Raw genomic sequence first — 23440 nt, 5'->3', positions numbered from 1 at the left:
TCAAATAAATATTAAATCTATTCCGAAAAGATCTAATTTCTCCGCCAATATTAGGGTTTTTCTCTTTCATTTTTTAAGTTCTTTTCTACTTTTTCATGAAATTTTATCCACATTTATTTCTTGTTAAAGACTTCAAATCTACAAACATAAATAATAATATTCCTATTCCTTTCTGTATTCTGTGGTTGGATGATTGCATCTTGAGCAATTAGCTTTCTCTATTCAAATGCACTCCCGTCTTACCACTACTTGTCAGATATGAGTGTTGTGTTCCAGTACCACAGCATTCCAAGCAAAAGCTGATATGATATTATACTCCAAAAATAATCAACATCATTAATTATTTTGCATTACAATTCCTATGAGACCATAAAATATAATTATGGGAAGTTGCCTATTTAGACAGAAAGATCCTTCACTTGTCTAGAGACATGATCTGATTTACCTCATGCTTTTCTTCTCCAAACTGCTGGAAGTACTAAATAACGCACTAAATGCAGAGAAGTTAAGCAATACAACCCCAAGAAACCCAAGGTGCTAGTAGGAAAGAATGCTTCTTTCTTTAATGCTCCGAACATTCTTACAAGTTTATTTACGCAATTGAAGGGCATACAAGTGGGAAACGCCAAGACTGAGTTTCCTACCTTACAAAAAAAGAATTTCATCGACTGCAAACAACAAACCTCCTCATCTGAAGGAACTTTGGATTTCTTCTAATGTTCTCCCTTTTGTCTCAGGAACCCATATAGTTGTGAATGCAATGGAGAAAGCACACACAATCATGTAAATGGTAAACGTTCCTGTTGAAAGTGCAGAAAGTCCAGGTGAGATGAAGACAAATGTAAAACCATAGTTAAAACAGTTGTAACAGCGTGCTCTGTTTGTTAGGAAACATTTAAGGCTACTTTTAAGTTAGCAGAATATCTATCTAATGATTTGGTTCGGTGGGATCCTACAGCTCAACCTCATTTATATGTGCACACAGAAGAGTAGAAGGGCAAACCTCCACTGCTCCAATTCAAAAGCAAGTTTGCAGTCATTGTAACCACGAAGGCAACAAGCCAATTGGCAAGTGTTGCTACGCTTCCAGCAAGGCTCTTAATATTGACTGGAAGAATCTGCATTCATGTATCAAGCGTATCAAGAGATACAGGTCATGGTTATCCTTTCTACATATAAAGTCACAAAGTGAGTAATCAATCAGTCTGCCATGCAGGAGTCTCAAAGCATATGTTCTCAGCAAAATATCCAATGATTGCAGGTTTAAATTTGTGAGGTGAAAAAATAATTCCAGACCATTTGATTTAGAAAAGGTTGGGTGAAGACATGTACATAACATGGTTTACATTTTTCCATCAAGCATAAGAATGCCCTGCCTCGTTGTACATTAATTGTCCATGGATGGTTCTATAAATCCCAATAAAAAGACCAGATGTGGTTACACAGATATAGTATTATCGTTTACATCTTTGAAGCAAGCATTAAAAATGCCCGGCCTTGTAAATTAATTGTCTTTAGAAGGTTCTATATATAAATTTTTTTTTTAAAAAAAAAAAACAGCTGTAGTCCTGCTTCAGGGTCATAAGTCATAATATATAAATTGCACTCCAGTATTGTCCCTGAATTTCAGGAGTTTGAGTGACCTGGCCTTTTTATAAAATCAAACTGCAGATAAGAAACTGAACTTCAACGGAATGTTGAAGCTCAGCAAAGAACTTGGCACTCAAAGAGAAACTTCAACTTCAACATTTGAAGATGGAGTAAATATTGGAAAGTTTAAATACAATAATCCCCAAACAAGGGGGATTGTATCAAAAGTTAAAATAGAAAAATGCCATAGATTCAATTCAAACTTTTGATATTGTAGCTACCAGTTCTACCAGTCTGACAACAGGAAGCAAATAACTAGCCAGCATGCATTTGATCAAACAAACTGAAATTTATAATCATACTGAACCAAGAACCAAAATTTCCTAAAGCAAAATAATTGAATTTCATTAGTTTGCTTCAATTTTTAATAATGCTCACACAGTCAAAATCACAGAAAACTGTGAAGCTAGATCGCAAATTGTGAAATTGCTATGGCACATAAACTGAAGAGTAATTGAAATAGTGATACCTCAGACATTATAATCCAAGGAATGGGTCCCATGCCCAAAGAGAAGGCAACGACCATCCCCTGCAAGAAGGAGTGGATTAGGCTACATCTGAAAACATTTAGCAACAAAGATTTAAACAAGAATACGCAGATAATGCCCCAAAAAATACCACATACCACTACTCCAATTATTGATAAGATCCCCAAAATGTTATATAAAGTAGATTCTTGCGATACAATATCCTGGTTCAATTAATAAAGTAGAGGAAATAGAAAATTAGGCTGCAGAATAACCAGCAAAGAAAAATCTTTCATTCAACTATTATGATTGCTAAAGAAACGTTTGCTGGAAGACTCATTATGTATATACCTGCACAAAAAATGATACTGCAACCAGTAGAAGGCTGACAGTCATCCCAGAAGAGGAAGCCTGCGAGAAAACAAAAGAAAACATCATTTGTTTCTCTTCCTCCAAAATTCGCATAAAAAAGTAGTTTTGTGTTGACTCACAATAAGTAGAATCCTGCGTCCTGCCTTATCAGCTAACCATGTAGTTACTCCAGTAGCAATAACCTAAAAAACAAAGATCATTTTCAATTACAGTTAATACTACATAAGACTTTCTCAAAACATACAGCAATTGTGCAATAAGGAGTAAGCGCATAATCTCTTTGCAAGTTTTCCCCAAGTTGTACCTGAATGGCGCCAAGCCCAAATGTAGCTACATTACTATTGCTAACGCCTGGTCAAATTTAAGGCAACTAATTAAATATAGGAAGTAGCAGCAGCAGTTCCATGAAGATTGAAATATCAAACATAAGTGCAGAACTGTGGCAAACTAGGCACATAAAATAGGTTTATTTGAAAATGAACCACAAAAGTAATTCATAGCTAAGACAACAGATATATGCTCCATTATATAATAATTTTTCTGTACAACCACAGATCCCTATGGTACTGATAGAATATCACATTTCCAAATTGCCCTTAACCTTAACATTGTCTACGGGGGAAAAGAAGATGAAGGGAAATAATATGGGATATTTCCAGGATTACAATTGGCGTGGTGAGATAGTTAAATAACAATATCCAATGTTTCTTTTGCAACAACCTGACAAAATGCTGTAGAATAAACTTTTATTATGCTTACCAGCAGATGCAAAAATGGTGCTGGAATAGAATAGAACACCATTAATTCCACTAAGTTGTTGCAGGAAAAGTAATCCTATCCCAATCTGCAGGATATTGATAAATAAAAACACATTAGGCTCCACTACAAAAAAGTTTGAGGCAATAATATAATCCCTTATGGAAACCAAAATTTGTAGGTGATATTAAGAAACATTACCATTAGAGGGAGCCAAAATCTTCTCCGTTTAAGTTCTGCAAACCGGATTGTAGTTCTTCTACTTGTCGAAGCTACAGCCCTCTGGATAGTTGCAAGATTGAAGGTAAATGCCATCAAAGATTGTGACTCAATATATATATCTTAAACTGAAAAAAAAAAAAAAGGTGTAGCACTTTGCAGTTAGGAAACAGCATCGCGATACCATTTTGTTACCTTAATTTCATTCACTTCAAGTGAAATATCAGTATCAAACCCCCTAAGAACTTGCAAAGAAGCTTCAAAATCTTCAGTCATACCCATTTTTGCCTAAATTTTAATTTCCAAAAAGAAAGAGAGTTGCATCAACAAATTATATACCAATAAATCTTGGATCCAAAGAGGAGCATATCTCATAATTACCAGCCATCGAGGAGATTCTGGAATGAAAAAAAGGCCAGGTATCAAGACTACACACGGTAATATGCCTGCAAAGAATTAGGATAAAGTTATAGCATCTGAAAATTTCGTCATTGCAAACATGCATTGAATTATATTAAACCACATCAGTAAAATTCCCTTTTTCTCCCTTGACATGTGTGGAGCTAAACATGATTCAAGACTTTGAGATCCTCTGCAAAAACAGAGTTGGACTGCACTAAAATTTTCAAGTCCCATTGGTAATCATATATGCTAGACACAAATGACTTCACGTGTCTGAAGGAGCATTTCGAATGGGTGTTGTGGAAGAAAGCATACGGTTGCATTAAAATATGCGCAGAAAAAAATGTGTAACAAGTCAAACATGTTGCAAACTTCTTTCATAACGAAGCTCTTGTTCAAGAGCAAAAAGAAAATAGACGCCAAGTTGGCTATCTGCCTCCACTGAATAAAAAATGACTTTGCATCTTATATCTCATTAATTTTGACAGGAAATAATTTCAGGACATGCATGGATGGATATACACAGAATAAGATTTAAAGCTTAGAAATCAAACAACTCCTCTCTCAAGGACCTCTAATTTATATCAATTGCCACATAGACTTGGGTGCAAGCTCATCTAATACAATTTTTGTTCAAGAAAAGACCAGTAGTCGTCCATAAGAGAAAAAGTATCTGGAAACAAATAAATGAGCCAAGAAAATTCAAATTAGTGATGTGGTCCATGAGAGAAGATATCCCAAGGATTACCCAAAACTGCAAGTATTCTCCATTGAACAAAAAGTCCAAGCAGATAAGCCAGCATGATTCCAATTGTGACAGAGAGCTACATAACAATAATACAAGGAATTTAATCAGATTGTGAAGTGATAAAATCAGTAGTTAGTATCAAATTGTGAGAATACTAACAGTTCATGACAAAAATGAAACTAGAAAGTAGAAACACAAGTAACCTGATTCACTGAACCCAAAGCTCCTCTCAAGTTTTGAGGTGCTATTTCTGCTATATATACGGGTACCTAAGCACAGATGATAAACAAGATTGATGTTTTAGGAGTTACTGTAGCATGCATTTCCAAACTAGATGACCAGAATCAACCTCAAAATTACCGTGTATGAGATAATTCCTACACCAAAACCTTCCAATAACCTTCCCATATAGAGAAAAGAAGCATCCTACATAAAAGCATAAACCTTAGATACAGATTAACAGGCTTGTGTCAATATCAGCATTCATCATAAGCCTAAAATGAATATTAAAACTGCCTCTTTATTGAACTCACCTTAGCAAAAGATATAGCAAGCCACCCAATAATATTAGGAATAGCAGCGATCATTAAAGACTGCAATTGACAGAATAAGGCATAATTTAATAATCCAAAACCCAAGCAAAAGAATAATTATATATGAGTAGTGGCTCATCTGTACCCCTTTTCGTCCAATATACTCGGCAATCTGACCGCTAGCTATAGCCCCAACCATGGCACCCACATTGGATAGAGAACCAAAAAGAGAGTACTGACCAATAAACAGCATTAGAACTAGACTGAATTAAACCAGGCTAAAAGCGGTAGCGAGAATAGAGATACCTCCGAGACGGAAAGTGCAAGATCTTTAGTGATCGCAGTTTGGGTTGGAGACGAATAACCGCACTGCGCAAGAAAACTTAAAGCAATCACTAAAGAGAAGAAGATAAATTCAAATTCCAAATTTTCTTCGCTGAAACTAACAAATTAAAACATAATAATAAAAACAAAGTAAAACAGAACGTTATAGAGCTTGAGCTGACGCTTGTTCCTTTTCGAGCTAAAATTACCAATTTCGACACTCGCCTGAAGCTTATTAGATACCAACTGAAGTCTAAAATCACAAATAAAGAGATCGGATTAGTTAGCCTACGGTGAAACCGAATTGAACAGGACCCAAAGCGACGATCATGACACAGGCGACAACAGAGATGGAGCTATCGCGAATGACCTGGGACGAGCCCATCAAACTGGATTGCCTGGAGCCCATCCTGTACCAACTCCCTGTGTGTAAAAAGGGTTTCCGTAAATCCCCTCTCGCATCTTCGGTATCGTCTCTGAAACTCATTCTCCGCAATTATCTTCAGATCTTCTCCAGCTCTCTGCCTCTCTCTACCTAAGTTTTAATGCTTGCAACGTGTATGAGAAAATGGCTAAGAAAGGAAAATCTAGGTTAGCGAAGAAAACAGGGAGGTTCAATTATGGGAGTAAGAATGGCCGGTGAGAAGAGCAGCCAAGCAAGTGAGCGAGAGGATATGATAAGAGCAGCTTAGCTTCGCTTATTTTTGTTTGGGTAAAAGCATAAGTTAGTCCTGAAATATGTTAAAAATCATAAATTAATTTTTATAATTTGTTATGCAAATAATTTAGGTTTTTAAATAAATAAAATAATTGTTCCACTTAAATTATCATCAATCTAAAAGTAATTATACTTCTCATTTTTAATTATCGATAAAATAATAAATTATTTAAATTTTCTATTTAAATCACTATTTAATTAAAATTTTAGAAAAAATAAAAAATGAACTATTTTCAATATCTTATATAATTAAATAAATTAATATACCTAACTGAAATAAGTCTATAGTTATTTAGGAAGAAAGGAAAATTGAACTCTATGCAACAGAAATTTTTTAAGTATGTTTTACCAGTATTTATTTATTAATAATACAAAATGTGAGTCATTTAATTATTTTAAATTATTTAAATAAGCAGTAATTTGATTAAAAAAAATTATTAACGAAGTAACATTTTATAATTAAAGTATTATAAAACTGATATACAATAAATATTTGCAAGAATTGAGTTGTAATTTTACTTTCTGCTTTCTGAAAAAAAAAAAAAGCCGAGAAGAGAGAGAAGATATTATATTGGTTGCTGTATTTGGAGTGCCAAGCTGTATGTGTGACCCCACCTCGAGAATTTGGACAGCTCGGATTGGATAAAGCTAAATAATTAAGATCGGCCTTTTATGCACGTTTAGAAATTAGTGACAAAGCTTACGTTGGAGAACATATATTTCTTTTTGGACCTTATGGATAGAACTCGACAGGGAAATAATCCATGTGAAGCCATTTGTACAGGTGTGCAATTCTGAGACGTACACTTGTAGCGACTTGATTGGTTGCACATATACCATACGAGTATTCTACTTTTGAAACGTACCTTATCTGTTTCACGTTCTCCATGTATCTACAATTACACGACAACGACGTCGCGTTGTGTGCACTGTACAGTCTTTGTTGAGCAGAGCACATGTGCATGGTGTACGGGTTTGCTATGTGTCGTTTTCCCAACCGTCAGAACCTCTGTTACCAAACCTTCGAAAAGACAAAAGCCTACATTCTGATGTTAATTACGGGTGCGATTAGGTTCAAGTGAGGAGTTTAACCTGAACACAAAACTTACGTCTCTCTCTAGTTTATTTCCAGAGAGAATCTCTCTTTTTTGATGTCCCTTATTGCTATCGAGGCTTCGCCTCTCTTCTTTATGGAGACCGGCCGGTGTTTTTTGTTCGTTACAGTGGAAGCCTTATCTTTTTCCATCTAAACTACAAGTTTTTCCGCTTTACCTTTGAATTGAAATCGTTAGAAATATTTATGTTTTGTGGGGAAAAGATTATTTAAAAACTAATGGTTAATCTAAAGAATTATATGAAAAAATAAAATAAAATTTTAAATAAAATAAAATTTAATTATATATAAATTGATATTAGAATAATATTATAATTTAAAAAATTATAATTTTGATTTAATTAATTAAAAAATTTAATTAAAATTATTTAAAATTTATATGTTATATTTATTAAAATTAAGAATTATAATTATATTTTATTTAATTAAATAAATAAATAAATAAATACTAGTATACTGAATATAGAATTTGAATATAAAAAGCTATTTTATGGGAACATAGGCTTCCGATAAAAATATTTTTGTGAGCTTTCAAAATTTATAGAAAAGATTAATACTCAAAATTTTTTTTTTGTTAAACCATTATAACAGTACTAAGAGTTTTTAATCGTTATTTTGTGTAATTGTAACAATCAAATCAATAGAAATTATCTCATATTTTTACGGTAAATAAAATAAAATATATTTATTTTTTTAATATTATTATTTTATTTAGTGTAATCCATATTAATAAAAAAAATTTTCTACAGATAAAAAATTTAATATTTACTATATTATTAATGGATTAAAGTGGCAAATTTCTTTCAAAATTGAATAAAACTAGATGAAATTCTATACAGTAAGTACATAATTCCCAAAAGCATAATGGAAATTATAATGAATGTCTATGAGTGACAATAAGAAAATACCTACAAGGTTACATCTTCTTCCATGGTCGATGGAACAATATATTGGCGACACTTCATGTGAAATCCATTTTAATCCATCTTCCACCGGCGTTTTGAAGAAAGGCAATTGTTAAACGTTATGGAAGTATGCAAATTGGGACTTCAATATCTCAATTTGTTGAAAATTATATAGATAAATTATGCTATATTAAACTCATTTAAAATAGATAATAAACTATTATTATAGAACAATTCACGTATTAAAAATTTGATAAGCAGATAATATGATTTCAGGTGCTAAAAATTTAATAAGTAAATAATGTGTTTCTACGTGAAAAAAAGAAGATAAGTTAATTTAAAATTTTTATTTAATAATTTAATATTATTAAAGTTAAATTTATTTTAAATTTATTAATGTATATAACTACAATTTAAAAATTTATTTATAATAAATATTAATTTTTACTTTAATATTCAAATATAATTATTGATAATTAAAATAACAACATATTATCTAATATTTAATAAATATTTGTTTAAATATTTTTAATTTTAAATTTAAATTTATATATTTATCTCATCCATTTATTAAAATAAAAATCAATATAAATGTAATTAATTTAATTTAATTTATATTAACTTATAATTTATCATTTAAATATTTTCAATTCTTATAAAATATATAATTATACTTTCAAAATACTTTACTTGATAATAAAAGGTAATTTTAAAATTATTAAATTTTTTTTTTGAAATGAGGATCGGTGATAATAAAAGGTAATTTTAAAATTATTAATTTTTTTTTGAAATGAAAATTGGGGATTAGGAGAGTAGAATTTGAGACAAACAAAATTATTAAATTTATTATTATTACTAAATAATAGTCCAATCACTACAAAAATTTATCGGATTAGTAACGGAAATTTTCGTTACTAATTAGTAAAAATCCGTTCCTAAAATTATTTTATAATGAATTTGTAACGGAAATTTTCTGTTACAGTGAATTTCGTTGCTAATGCATTAGTAACGAATTTGTAACGGAAATTCCGTTACTAAATTTAGTTTCCTTTTTGTTGATTTTAGTAACGGATTTTTTTAGTAACGGATTTTTCCGTTACAAAAATTTGTTACTAATTAGTAACAGATTTTTCCGTTACAGAAATCCGTTACTAATTAGTAGGATTTTTTCGTTACTAATCCGTTACTAATTAATAAGAGATTTTTCCGTTACTATTTTTAACGGATCAGTAACAACTTAATCCGTTACTAATACGTTACTATTTATAAAATTACAATAAAATATTATAAATTATATAATCTAATCCGACAATTTAACCTGTAAATACACTCACCTATTACAACTCATCTCAATAACAAAATGTAAAAATTAAATGTCATGAATGAACTCAAATCCAATATCATATATTATGTAAATCAAATCAAACATATATCCAAACATCAAGTTGTGCAATTTTAAACTAAAAAAATTAACAAATTATTTATTATCCTAGTACATGTGTAATGAAAAAAGAAACTATATATCTGTCTGTGATGCTTGCTCTTTCAAAGTCAGAAAGCGGTCCTTCAAAAAAAATACCATGTGATCTAACAGTATAAACTACAAATCAAATAATTTACTATAAATTTATTTAATTTCTCACATGAATGGCCTTTGAGCGTGCATCAACAAACTCTGAGGTACCCTTCTTCTTATGCGTAGCCTCAAATAACTCATGAGATAGAGGATCTCTGCCTACTCTTTCGCGCTGCAAGTAAAATATAAATAGTAATAACATGCTTCAATATAAATTCACAATAAATTGGATAAAATTTAAAGTATTTGAAAAAATTTAAGTGAGAATGAATATTACGTACCATCTGTTGTTGATGCCTATACTGAGATATGGATCCTCCACAATGTCTTGATGGGCCAGCGCCTTGCCCACCTGTTTCACTCTTTCTGTTATTTGAGATTTTTTTGCATTTCTCTTTATACTCAGTTGCTCCCCAAGCGGATTGCCATGCATCCATTACTCCTTCTGTCAGTGATAGTCTCTTTTCCTTCCCATTCCTTATGCTACACATAAGGCTACAATACCGCTCGGCAGCTTTCTTCCTCCAAGCTATCTTCATAAGTTGTTCTATTGCCTCCTCCCATAAGAAGTGTTTCTGTAATTACTCACATTTAGCTACAAATAATGCATAATAAAAATAATCACATGTATTGTAAAATTTGTATTACCTTAAATTCTTGCCAATAGAATTCTTTAACCTCTTCTGGTATATTTTTCCAACAAAAGCCATCTGCTACTAAGTTTTCCTTGAAGATCAAGGTAATTCGCCTAGCAATCGGATCAGAAGGCTGCATGCTGTAAAAGAATAATTGACAAAAAAATTATTTTGAAATAAGCATAAAAATTAAATGCATAGTTAAAAATACTTATAAATTTTACTCACACTGAGTTTACTAAGGAAATATGTGGTCTGAGCCCTGTAGGTCCACAACTACCAGAAGCAGATGCAGATGCAGATGCAGATGTAGCCGTAGATGCAATAGGTGGCAAACCAATGGGAGCTGAGGCAGTAGCAGATGTGTGCATTGAAGCAGGAGTGGATGGTGCAGCACCCTGTGTGGATCTCTCACCCTGGTCTGGTCTAGGAATCAAAGCAGTATATTGCACCAAATCTTGATTGACATTTTGTGATTCACTTGTGTGGTCATTACCCCTGCCATGGTCTCCTCGACCTCGTGATGAAGATCCACGTCCTCGTCCTCTCATCCTGTAAAAATTTACATTAAACAAATCACATGTAGTTAACATATTTAATAAACGAGAATAAAAATATATATCAATTGTGTTATACCTTTTATTCACTATCTACATCCAAGTCATCAGTTCCATCATCATCATCATCATCAGTTTCTGTTGCTATTATAGTTTATCTTCATCATTTTCTTCACTATCATCAATTTCAATAACATCCCCAATAGGATCATTTAATTGTTGTATTGATTCATCAATTTCTCTAATAATGGCAGTGTGTTCTATCTCATCTTGTTGAAATGGTTCATCAGCAGGTTGTGTGTTTTCTTGTGTTGGAAGTTGAATTACAGAACGTGCTTTGACTTTTACAGCAGCCCACCATTCAATTTTATCTCGCTTTAGGCTAGGATACGGAGTATATATCACTTGTATTGCTTGTACTCCCAGCACAAAAGGCTCATATCTATTAAAAGATCGTTTATGATTTACATTGATAAGTTTATATTTACTATGGATCTTTGTTCCTACATTTGGAGTGGGGTCAAACCAATTGCATTTGAAAAGTACAACTCGCTTTATTGGAAGACCTGGATACTCCAAACGTATAACTTCAAGCAATTGTCCATAGTAATCGCTCTCTTCGCTGCTGTAATTTGACCCCTTAATACACACCCCACTGTTCATAGTTGCTCTACTTGTACAGTATGACTTTGATTGAAACTTATATCCATTCACCATATATCCATTATATGATGTCACACTTTGTAATGGACCCTTTGCAAGCGATATGATAAACTTGTTGGATATATTACTACATGAATCATGAGCAAAATTGTTGAACCATATAGAGAATTCACTCTCCAATTTGATGTCAATCTGAGAATCATTGACTAACGGATCATTTGAGCGCAATTGATCGATGTAAATGCTGGAAAAACCTCAACTTAATTAGAAAAAGTAATTTAAAAAAGTAATATATAAATTACTTATTAACAATAACTTACTCAATGTAGGGTTTCACTTCTGGACAATTTAATAATATGTACATGTGTGCTGCTTTATACTCATTCTCCATGAGATATCGAGTTGTCCCTTTTCCTATTGGTCGACCTGACTGCATGAAAATTGATAGATTGCCTTCATAATTTTCAGTACTTTCTGAAATGTCAACATTCCTTGGCACTTTTCGATGTCTAGTTTGGACATACGGCTCAAAGTAATGTGCACAAAATGAAGTTGCTTCTTCTACTAGGTACGCATTACATATTGATCCCTCGACTCTAGCTTTATTTCTGACATTATTCTTAAGCCGTCACAGATATCTATAAAATATATGACCAATATTAGTAAACATTATTAAATAACTTAATTAAAGTGAAGTTAAAAGAACTTACCGTTCAAAAGGATACATCCATCGATATTACACTGGACCTACCAGCCATGCTTCATATGCTAGATGGATGGGGAGGTGTTCCATACAATCAAAAAAACTTGGAGAGAAAACACGCTCAAGCTTACATATGATCAAAGAAATTTCACCATGCAACCGCAACATATCACTCTCACTTATAGCGGTAGATGTTAATTCCTTAAAAAAATTGCTCAACTCTGTTAAGGGCTGCCAAATATTCGAAGGAAGCAACTCACGAAATGCAATTGGCATAATCCGCTGCATGAAGACATGACAATCATGACTCTTCATACCAAACATCTTCAGCTTCTTCATATCAATACATCGCCCCATATTGGAAACATATCCATCGAAAAACTTGAGATTTCTCAACCAATCACATAACACTTGCTTACTTTGCTTATCAAGAGTATAACAAGCTTTGGGATATCTCCCAGTGACTTGATCCATTTCCAACTCTGGCCGATCACAGATCACATTTAGGTCTGCCCTTGACTTGGCATTATCCTTTGTCTTTCCTTCAACACTCATTATAGTGTTGATTATATTTTCAAAGAAAATTTTCTCAATGTGCATTACATCAAGATTGTGCCGAATCAAATTACTTTTCCAATACGGTAAATCCCACAAAATACTTCTTTTTCGCCAACCGCATTGCTTTGATAGACGAGAATTTATTTCAAATGCATCTTCATCTGTAACCCTCTTAAATCCCAATTCATCAATCTGTTTCAGTACTTCTTCACCAGAAATTGGTGGTTTAGCTTTCTTAGTAACAGATACATTCTTCCTAAAAACTATTTTATTTCTTCTAAAAGAATGACTAGGAGGTAAAAATTTGCGATGATTATCAAACCATGATTGCTTACCTCCTCTTGTCAATGTGAATGCATCACTATCTTTCATGCAATAAGGACAAGCGGTCCGTCCTGCAGTGCTCCATCCAGATAACATTGCATACGCAGGAAAATCACTTATAGTCCACATTAAAGCAGCTCGTAAGTTGAAATTTTCTTTATTGAATGCATCATATGTTTCAACTCCATTCTCCCATAAATCTTTCAACTCGGTTACTAGGGGTTGTAAATATACATCCAACTTATCTTTTGGATTTCTAGGCCCTGGGATAAGTATAGTGAGAAACATATACTCACCTTTCACGCATAACCATGGGGTAAGTTGTACGGTGTCAATATGACAGGCCATGATGAATATTGCTGACCAGATTGTCCAAAGGGTTGAAAACCATCGGTACATAGTCTTAGACGGACATTACGTTTCTCAGCACTAAAATGAGGCCAATTGTTATCAAAAGCTTTCCATGCATGCGAATCAGATGGATGATGCATTAAATCATCATCAGTCCCATGATTGGCATGCCAAGTCATATCCTTGGCTGTAGCATTAGATGCGTACAACCTTTGTAATCTAGATGTAATTGGCATGTAATACATTTTACTATAAGCAACTTGGGTTTTACTAGAGTTCTAGCTATCTCGCAATCGTTTGTACCTCGGATGATCACATACCTTGCACCTGAGCAATTCATTATCCTCACCCCAATAAATCATACAACCATTTAAGCAACTATGAATCTTCTGAATTGGTAATCCCAAGCCTTCAAGTAATTTCTTGATAGAGTAGAAATTATCAGTAAATAAATTATCAGTAGGTAAAATTTCTTTGATAAATTAGCACATATTATCGAAGCAGCGTTCAGACAAATGATGTTCACTTTTGATATTCAATATCCTTGCCACAGCTGACAATTGTGAATGATTTTCACAATCTGGCCACAATTCATGATTAGCAGCGGCCAACATGTCATACAATCTCTGAGTATATTGGTTTGGAGGCTCATTACTTATTGATGGGGAGAAACTAGGTCCTGCTGCATCTACAACTAGTTGTTCATAAGCATTAGAGAACTCACTATGTTGATATTCCACATTGCACGTGTTGTCAGTCGAATCATTACTTCTCCCATGGACCGCATTATACTTTTCAATTTCACCATGCAAATACCATACATAATAGTCTCTAACAAACCCATATTTCATTAGATGAAACCTAACTGTACTCTCATCTTCAAAACTGCGATTTTGGCACTTAAATCGATTACATGGACACCTAATTAGTTCTCCATTCAAACAGTCTGGAAACTGTTTGGCAGCTGATATGAATTCATTTAATCCTTCAAGGAATAAAGGATTTAGTAGACCATTTTTTAGTCTTGCATACATCCAACCTCTATCAGAAGACATATTGTATCTATTGTACCTATAATATATAATAATAAATAATGAGTTGGTCAGAACGATATTCTCATCTAGAAAAACTAAATTGAAATGTGGAGCTATTTAAATAATATGGTTTGAGCAATTATTAACTTGAATACTATATTGAAATGAACGAGACAGTTCACTAAAAGGCATTCATAGACTAAACAATACCTGTTTTGTTCAACTCAAATTCTTGAATACTCACTAAAAAGGCATTCATATATAGTTTCAATCAATGTCAACTTTTAACACTAAATTTATAGGGTGCCTGCTATTCTTTTGCTCTTTATATCTATAAAGTTTTGCATAAGCATATCCATGTTAAAGTGAGGAAAAACAATAGCAGCAGCCAACAGGAAGCATAAGGAGAGAAACTATCCATGTCAAATTTTGATCAATTCGGCTTGATCAATTTGTGAATCGAATTGTTCAGTAATAAATTAATTTGTATAATAGATTGTAATAAATTCTGAAACTGACTTTTTTTAAATTCAACTACTATTTAAATTTAATTTAAATTTAATATGATATGAAACCTTCAATCTTAGATTAATTAAAATTTAATAAATGTATGTGTGATGGTGGTATGATTAGAGGGATTCCTAATTCCAACAATATCAATTTCAATTGTTTTCGGGTTAGTTATTTTAAGTATTAATTTAATTTTAAATTGAAGTTGCTTGGGAACTGTATTGATTTTTCACCAATCTAATCTCCAAAAGTAGTATGATTGATTTATCATAATTTTATTCACTAAGTTTAATATTGGTGATTTGATTTTGATTAAATTAAAATAATCTTTCCAATATTAATGAACAATTATTCATTTACTTATTCGATGGAGCAGTATTGGCTTCCCTAATTCTTTTTTGGATGCATGAAAGGGGACACAGAGAGTCATCACAATCAATATGAAAGCTCAGCACTGCTGTGTAGATTTTAGAAAAGGATGGTTCTTTGTGATTTTCTTCCTGCAAATGGGTAATTGATGGGTGTTGGTAGAGATCAGAGAAGGACATGGGAACAGACTTGGCCTGCCAATACTTAGAGAAAAAAGGGTAGCTTCAAAATGTGGGGTTTGTGTTAACATGGCCAGCTATTCATCCAGAATATCAACTAATCAAACAGAAACTTGAAATATAATATTCTTTTAGATTGTTGTCTGGTGCCAACAACTGACACATGCTATAGTGGCAATGGACATAGTGAGAACGAAAGATATTTAATGGGATTGCATCAAATCAACCTTGCAATTTTATCCAAAATCACAAGAGAAGAAAGGGTAACCTCAATAATTATCTTGAAAGAATTTAACCAATCCAACCCAGCCGCTACCTTTTCTTTTTTCTGTGTAATTATAGGTAGTAGGAATATCATTAAGAATTTTGAAAAAGAAACAACTTGTTTTTGTGCCTCTGCATGAAAGGGAGAAGATGTATCTCTGGTTGGAGATTTTACTGGAAACTGGAAAGAACCAGTGAAGGCAAGTCACATGGGTGGTCCAAGATATGAAGTTGAAGTTAGACTTCCCCAAGGAAAGTAAGTAATGTGCTTCCTACAACAGTTCCTTGATCAACTTTAGAGTTTCCAGTATATGAGCCTTTCATGTAATTTGCAGCATGGCGTCTTTGTTCAGATGTGTCAAGAATTGTTTAAGACTCTGGCACTGTGCATTTCTTTATAGATATTGTCTAGGATTGGAAACAAGCATCTTATACTAGGAACTAGGTCTAAACTCTTCTCTAGTTCTAATGAAAACTTGTGGTTCGTTAATTTGATCTTTCAAATTTATTCACACTATGGGTGGGGTTTTTCCAATCTTCTTTCTGGGCATTATTGTTTACATATTGATTTTAGCTAAATTGCCAAGTGATGCAGGTTGCTGCTGTTTCCATTTGGTGTTTTCTATGTATTTATTTTTGGTGCCCTGGGTTTTACTCAGTATATTATCTGTGATGTCAATATTATGCGATAGAACAGGCTTTAAATCTTCTCATTTTGTACTTTGTAGTCATAATGCTTTTCGTATAATATCAATCATAAAAAATTACTCGTTCTAATCTGAAATAATAACCTTTTATGGGGTTGCACAACCCTTGGGGTTATGCAGATATAATTTCATACTCTGAAATCATGTGACTTGCCACTTATATGTTTTGAAATAATTTTATTTTAACATTCTCTCCTTTTTAGGTACTACTATAAGTACATTGTTAATGGGCAATGGCGGCATTCAACAGCTTCACCAACAGAAAGGGATGAAAGGGGAAATGTCAACAATATAATTATGATTGGTGATACTGCAAGTGTGAGGCCTTCTATTCGACAACAAAAGAAGGTTGGTCATGACTCTTATATGAACTTGAAATATAAGGCATCGTAATTATAACGACCCGAAAATCGGACCGCTACCGGCGCTAGGATCCAGATCGGCTTAAGGCCGCCGGGACCCGTAGCAAGCCTGACATATAACCTGTAAACCTGTATAATCCCATACATGATCAACAACATGCATAAAAATTTAAAACTTTTCCTTCAAACATCCAACTCAACCTGAACATACATGTACATAGTCATAATCATAATCGTGATCCCTCTGTGGGATCTCATCAATGCCCCAACGGGCGATACAACATGAGATGAGTTGGCTTTCATGAACATTATAAAACATTTTTGATCATGTAATAAAAGGGATACCTCATACACAATGTCAAGCACAATATCTAATCATCAATATCATTACATGACTGAAACTGTACTTTTACATAACATTAATACATTTATCATGTCCACACTATCTATTACATAAATCAGACTTCATTACTCTTGTAAACCTCCTGGTCTACCCTGTACCTGCAATCCTGGGGAAATGGGAGAGGGGTGAGCTACTAGAGCCCAGTGAGCAGAATAATAAAAACATTTAAATCATATGGATCATGGAATGCATCACATCACAGCTAATCACATCAAGGATGAATTTGTCACCAATAGCCCTCTACATGGTCCAACTGTGCCAGAACGTAGAATGGGTCCTGGTCTTTCCCTTACATATCATAACATAACAATGTCCAACTGTGCCAGAACGTAGAATGGGTCCTGGTCTTTCCCTTACATAGTGCCAGCGAACGTAGAATGGGTCCCACCGGTCTTACATTCCGTACCGTACATATCACATCGTCATATCATAGATCGAGGGCTATGGATCATCCAACATTCATCCACATCAACATAAAAATATACAATGCAACATATTCGTGAATTCTAATGCAAGCAACCTAATTCATCACATGGCATTCATGATGCGTGAAACATGCTGAAAAGTTCATTCTTTTCTTTAAAACATAATAAGTTATTCCACTCACCTCTGGGTAGCTCCGACCAGACACTGGGGCAACAGACTCACTGCTGGGGTCCTCGGTTCCTCGGGTCCGAACCTACACAGGTGGACTCAAATGAGGGACCAAACATACATGAACATAACTCTAAACTATTCCCCAAAAACCCCCTAAAACATCATAGAATAATCATAGAAAAACATGCAAAGGAAGGCTGGACAGGGCACTTTCGGCGGCAGGTTCGGCGGCCGAAAGTCCCTCCAGAGCCGAAAGTCAGGCAGGTTCAGCGGCACCTTCGGCGGCCGAAACTCCCAGACAGAGGCGAAACTCATGCATGTTCGGCGGCACTTTCGGCGGCCGAAACTCCCAGACAGAGACGAAAGTCTCCTTTCGGGGGCAAGCTTCGGCAGCCGAAGGCTGCCTCCACAAGCACGTTCGGCGGCCGAAAGTTCCTTCGGCTGCCGAACCTGGTTTCTCCCAGAATGGCAGAAACTCAGCTCCCTTATGCATTTGTGCCTCCAATCTCATCTAAACATGCATAAACCTATTCTACAACATTCCCAAACATACACAAGCAAACATACAAGTTCCTAGGGGCATCAAACCATCAAAAACCCCAACTACAACACACAAGCAACTCACATTGTTCAAAAATCACACCAAAAACCCATAAACATAACTATGACCTAAACATGCATTCTACCCCCATGAACTTCATAAAACTTACTTAAAACATACTATAAGCTAGAGATCGACTCTTACCTCTTGAAGATCGAGAGTAGAGGCGACCAAACTTGGAGTTGGAAGAGATTCGAGTTCTTGAACCTCAAAGCTCCAAAACTTTGCTCAAAAGCTCAAATCTTCAAAACGAAGTTAAAACAAGTGAAAAACTTGAAAGATCTAGAGGAAAAACATCAAAGATCGGTGAGGGGCGGCGGAAAGCTCACCTTGGTCGAAAATGGGGAAAAGCTCGCCCGTTTTCGCCTAAGGGACCCTTTTATAGTGGCTGGCCAGGCCACGTTCGGGGGCCGAATGTGCCTCCGCATGCATGCCATGTTCGGCGGCCGAACTTGAGGTTCGGCGGCCGAACCTGGACTTCCCTCACTTGTGCTTTCGGGGGCCTAAAGGAGCTCTCGAAGGCATGCATGTTCGGCGGCCGAACTTGAGGTTCGGCGGCTGAACCTGAGTTTTCCTCCAAGGTTGTTTTAATGCAAAAAAACTCATTTCCATTTTACTTAAAACCATGAAATACCTTAAAACATTTTATGAAAACATGTTTCTACCCTACTAGAGGCTTCCGACATCCAAAATTCCACCGGACGGTAGGAATTTCGATACCGGAGTCTAGCCGGGTATTACAGTAATATTATTTTTCTGGTTACTAGCTAAAAAAAAGAGAGATGATGGTGGAAAGCTGTATGTATTGCATCTGGATGTGTTTTAGAGTCCAGGCTACTGCTTTGGTCAATGAAAGAAGATAGTTGCTATTAGGGACTTGTCAGTAGACTACCTTCTTTCCCAAATGGCACTCTGGTTTTCCTTCCAACTTTCTATAAATAGTTTTTAGGACTTAGCAGTCTTTCTTAAATGTCTTACAAGTATCAAGCATTTAGTAAATTAATTTTTAGGACCTGCCGATAAGATCTATTTTGTCACTTAAAAAATTCCTACTGCCATTTATCTTTTGGCATCCTGGAGTTTCTCTAAAATCCTAGAGGATTTTTGCTTATTCAGAAAATGACATACTTAAATCACTACTCAAATACAAGCGAAATCACGACATCAAGCGAACTTGTATATAAGAAACAACTAATTCAACCAAAACAAGCAGAGAATCTTAAAACAATAAAAAAGAAAAACCATAATACCCTTACCTTTATAGACAGACTGAAGAAGAAGAAAAATTTGAGATGAACGCGATCTCTGGAAGCAAGAAAGGGGTCTGCAGGCGTCAACTGGTCTGAAAGCAAGAACACGATATCTGAAACCAATCTCTGATAGAAGACAGCAATGTACCAAATGGAGGGGAGCAAGAGACGGCAATGAACCGAGGGGAGGGAAGAAAGAGACGGTTGACGGCGATGAACCAAGAGGAGTGGCGTCAACTAGTCTGGCGTCAAATTCCGCCGGCGATGAACCAAGGGGAAGCTGGGATTAATTGAGATAGCTAGGGATTTAATTTGTTAGCAGACCTCAGAGTTTTGTGTGAATGACGGGGGAGAAAAAGAGGAAAGTCTTTAAGTTAGCGATTTAACTTTAGTAACGGTTTTATTCCGTTACTAACTTATAAGTTAGTAACGGATATCATAATCCGTTACTAAAATATGTTAACGAATTGCACTTCAGTAACGGATTTGGATATCCATTATTATATAATAAAAATTAAAATAATTTAGTAACGGATTTGTATCTGTTACAAAAATTAGTAACGGATTTTGTAATCCGTTACTAATTTGTTTTCTATCTTAATATCCGTTACTAATCTGTTATTATTTAGAAACCGATATTATCCGTTACTAATTTCCGTTACTAATCCGCTTTTATTTTGTAGTGAATTGAATAAATTCAAAAACTTACTATCATAATTAAAAAATAAAATTTTTAAATAATAATAAACATATTCTACTCTAAATAAATATGATAAATCATAGATAAAATGAAAATAAATATTAAATATATTAATTTCATAAGTATTAATTATTATAATTTATAAAATAATATCAACAAAACCTTTTATATAAAATTTTTTTTTAAGCAAAACTACTGATTGTATTAATAAAATTTCATCAAACAAAGAGGGATATCATCCCAAATAGAGATGATTATACCTAATACATTCTCTAGCCAAAGTATGAGCAGTTAGAGTGGCATGGCGACGAACCCATCTAACAGAAATATCAATTATAGAGTCTAACAAAGATTTACAATTATTTAAAATCAAATTCAGTTCAGAAATGTCTAAATGTGTAGACTGAAGAGCTTGAACTATCTGCAAACAGTCCATAAAAATGCAGCCATTAAAAAGCAAAAATTCCATTGTAAAGAGAAAACAGTGACGGAGAGCTAAAATTTCAATAATTACCGGCATACCATTATCTTCCGAGAAACCAAAAACACCACGTTGAAATATACCCTCAGAGTTTTTCACAACAAAACCGTAGCCAATAAAATCTTGAGCTTAAAACAAAATCCTATCAACTTGACAAAACCAACTGAAATTGTCCAAACTTGAAGATGACGCACGAATTTGGAAAGAAATGGCTTTAGAATCACGAGCAGGGTTGGAGGATTAAAACAAGTTCCTACCCTGATGTAAAGTAGTAGTGGTATTTCCATGCAAAATGTCAGCACGTTGAGCAGCTTTCCAATCCAAGATATGATGCATGACGTATTCCACAAAGTGAGCTGCTGAATTTTGCACCTGGTTCCATAATAATGAATTCCTTACTGACCATAATCTCAATGCATAGACCATTACAAAGGTTTTTTGAACCTTGTATCGGGACTTCAAAATCTGCAGTAAAAAATTAAAAAAATTATCATTAGGCTGCAAATCTCCCACTCTCCCTAACCTCCAAACGCCCTTGGACACAGGATAATGTAACAAAATATGATTGACACTTTCATCTTCATGTCACCAAGGGCATCTAGCATCCACATCCACACTTTTTTGCCTTAAGTTATCCTTTGTAGGCAATATATGTAACGACCCGGAAACCGGACCGCTACCGGCGCTAGGATCCAGATCGGCTTTGTAATACCCGGCTAGAGTCCGGCACCGGAATTCTACTTTTCGGTGGAGTTCAAGCTGTCGGAAGGCTCTAGAAGGGTGAGATTTATGTTTTTCTTAAATGTTTTGCTATGTTCATGAAGTTTTAAGCATAATGAAATGAGTGTTTGAGTGAAATGAACCAAGGCAAAAAAGCCAGGTTCGGCCGCCGAAATTGAGGTTCGGCCGCCGAACATGCATGGCTTTCGGTTTCACGTGTGGCCGCCGAAGGTGGTCTGGCCAGCCACCTATAAATGGCCCTCAGTCGGTTGAAGCGGTAGAGCACCGTTTCTTTCACTTGCTGAGGTGAAACTCTGCCCTTTGTGAGTATTTCTTCATGTTTTCATTAAATCATGCAAAGATTTGATTAGTTTTTATGATCTTTTGAAGGTTTTAAGCTAAAAACTCAAAGTTGTGAAGTTTGGAGAGTTTGAAGGAGAGTTGCTCCAAAACTCCACGTGAGGATCATTCATCTACTTGTTTTCACAAGGTAAGTGAAGATCTTGAGCTTGTTTTTATGTTTTCTGACGGTTTTATGGGGTTTATGGAGAGAGTTGCATGAATAGGGTTATGTGTGAGGTTTTGATGATTTTGTGCATAGAGCTTGTTTCTGTGTTGTTTTTGTTGTGTGTTTAGGGTTTTTAGGTAGTGTTTGACCCCTTTGAGCATATACATGAGTGTATGCAAGTTGAGGAAGTGTGGTGTGAAGTGGGAGAGGAGTTTGGTGCATTTGGCGAGAGGCAGGGCAAGTTTCTGCTCTGCTGATGAACTCAGGTTCGGCAGCCAAAGGTACATTCGGCCGCCGAACCCCTGAGGAGGTGTGAGGAGGTGGCTTCGGCTGCCCAAGCTTGCCCCCGAGCTTTTGGACTTTCGGCTCTGGAGGGGAGTTCGGCCGCCGAAGGTGCCGCCGAAGGTTAGAGACTTTCGTCTCTGGAGTGCCTTTTGGCCTCCGAAACTTGCCCCCGAAAGGGTTCGGCAGCCGAAAGTGGAAGTTCGGCCGTCGAAGGTGCTTGAGTTTCATCTCTGGAGAGGACTTTCGGCCGCCGAACCTGCCGCCGAAAGTGTTCTGTCCAGCTTTATTTTGCATGCTTTGCATGGTTGTTAAAGTGAGTTTAAGAGAATTCTTGGGGAGTTTAATAGAGTTGGTCATAAGCTAGTTTGGTCCCTCATTTCAGTCTATCTGTATAGGTACAGACCAGAGGAACCAGAGAGAGCAGCAGTGAGTTCTGCTCCAGAGTTTTCAGAGCCTGCAGAGTCAGTCCAGTTAGCCAGAGGTGAGTGGAACTAAACTTAAATATTTTACTTGCACAATGGAATGTTTTAGCATATCTCATGCATCATGATTATGCCATAGGTTGATTGCATTAGTATCCACGAATATGTTGCATTGCATCGTTATTTGGTGATGTGAGTGAATGCTGAATGATCCAATAGTCTCAGACAGGAAGTCCAGGAGCCTTTGACTACGCCCTGGCAATGGTAAATACAGAGGTGTTATATACACATATACATATATGACAGGAAGACCAGGTGCTCGATTCTACGCCCTGGCACAGAGTTACTGGGACTATGTGGTGACAGGTTTACTCTTGATGTGGCTTGTCTGTGATATGGTGCATTCCATGAGATCATGTTTTACTGAGAAGTTTTACTGTTCTACTCACTGGGCTATAGAGCTCATCCCACTT

At 35.1% G+C, this 23440-nt stretch overlaps 1 protein-coding gene across 1 annotated transcript; it reads right to left on the bottom strand.

The window, feature by feature from the left end:
* Positions 1 to 286: 286 nt before the first annotated feature.
* LOC110615592 (sugar transporter ERD6-like 6) lies at positions 287 to 6189 on the bottom strand. Its single transcript, XM_021757555.2, has 18 exons — positions 5764 to 6189; positions 5454 to 5516; positions 5293 to 5382; positions 5148 to 5207; positions 4975 to 5040; positions 4818 to 4883; positions 4615 to 4690; positions 3846 to 3910; positions 3660 to 3752; positions 3447 to 3527; positions 3249 to 3333; positions 2794 to 2840; positions 2609 to 2671; positions 2469 to 2528; positions 2276 to 2341; positions 2120 to 2179; positions 1004 to 1118; positions 287 to 800 (listed from the first exon to the last, which is right to left on the bottom strand). The coding sequence occupies exons 1-18, from the start codon at positions 5956 to 5958 to the stop codon at positions 688 to 690; spliced, it is 1464 nt and encodes a 487-aa protein (XP_021613247.1). The 5' UTR covers positions 5959 to 6189; the 3' UTR covers positions 287 to 687.
* Positions 6190 to 23440: the final 17251 nt, after the last annotated feature.

The sequence above is a fragment of the Manihot esculenta genome, chromosome 5 (genome assembly GCF_001659605.2).
Source record: "Manihot esculenta cultivar AM560-2 chromosome 5, M.esculenta_v8, whole genome shotgun sequence".
NCBI lineage: Eukaryota > Viridiplantae > Streptophyta > Magnoliopsida > Malpighiales > Euphorbiaceae > Manihot > Manihot esculenta.
This window is presented reverse-complemented; position numbering and strand designations above follow the sequence as displayed.

Excerpts from the sequence above, each read along its gene's own strand:
- LOC110615592 (XM_021757555.2), bottom strand. The coding sequence starts at position 5,958 with ATGAGTTTCAGAGACGATACCGAAGATGCGAGAGGGGATTTACGGAAA. Across the intron at positions 3,528-3,659 it reads TTGAAGTGAATGAAATTAAG|AGGGCTGTAGCTTCGACAAG; the intron begins GTAACAAAATGG and ends GCAACTATCCAG. Across the intron at positions 2,841-3,248 it reads CACCATTTTTGCATCTGCTG|GCGTTAGCAATAGTAATGTA; the intron begins GTAAGCATAATA and ends AAATTTGACCAG.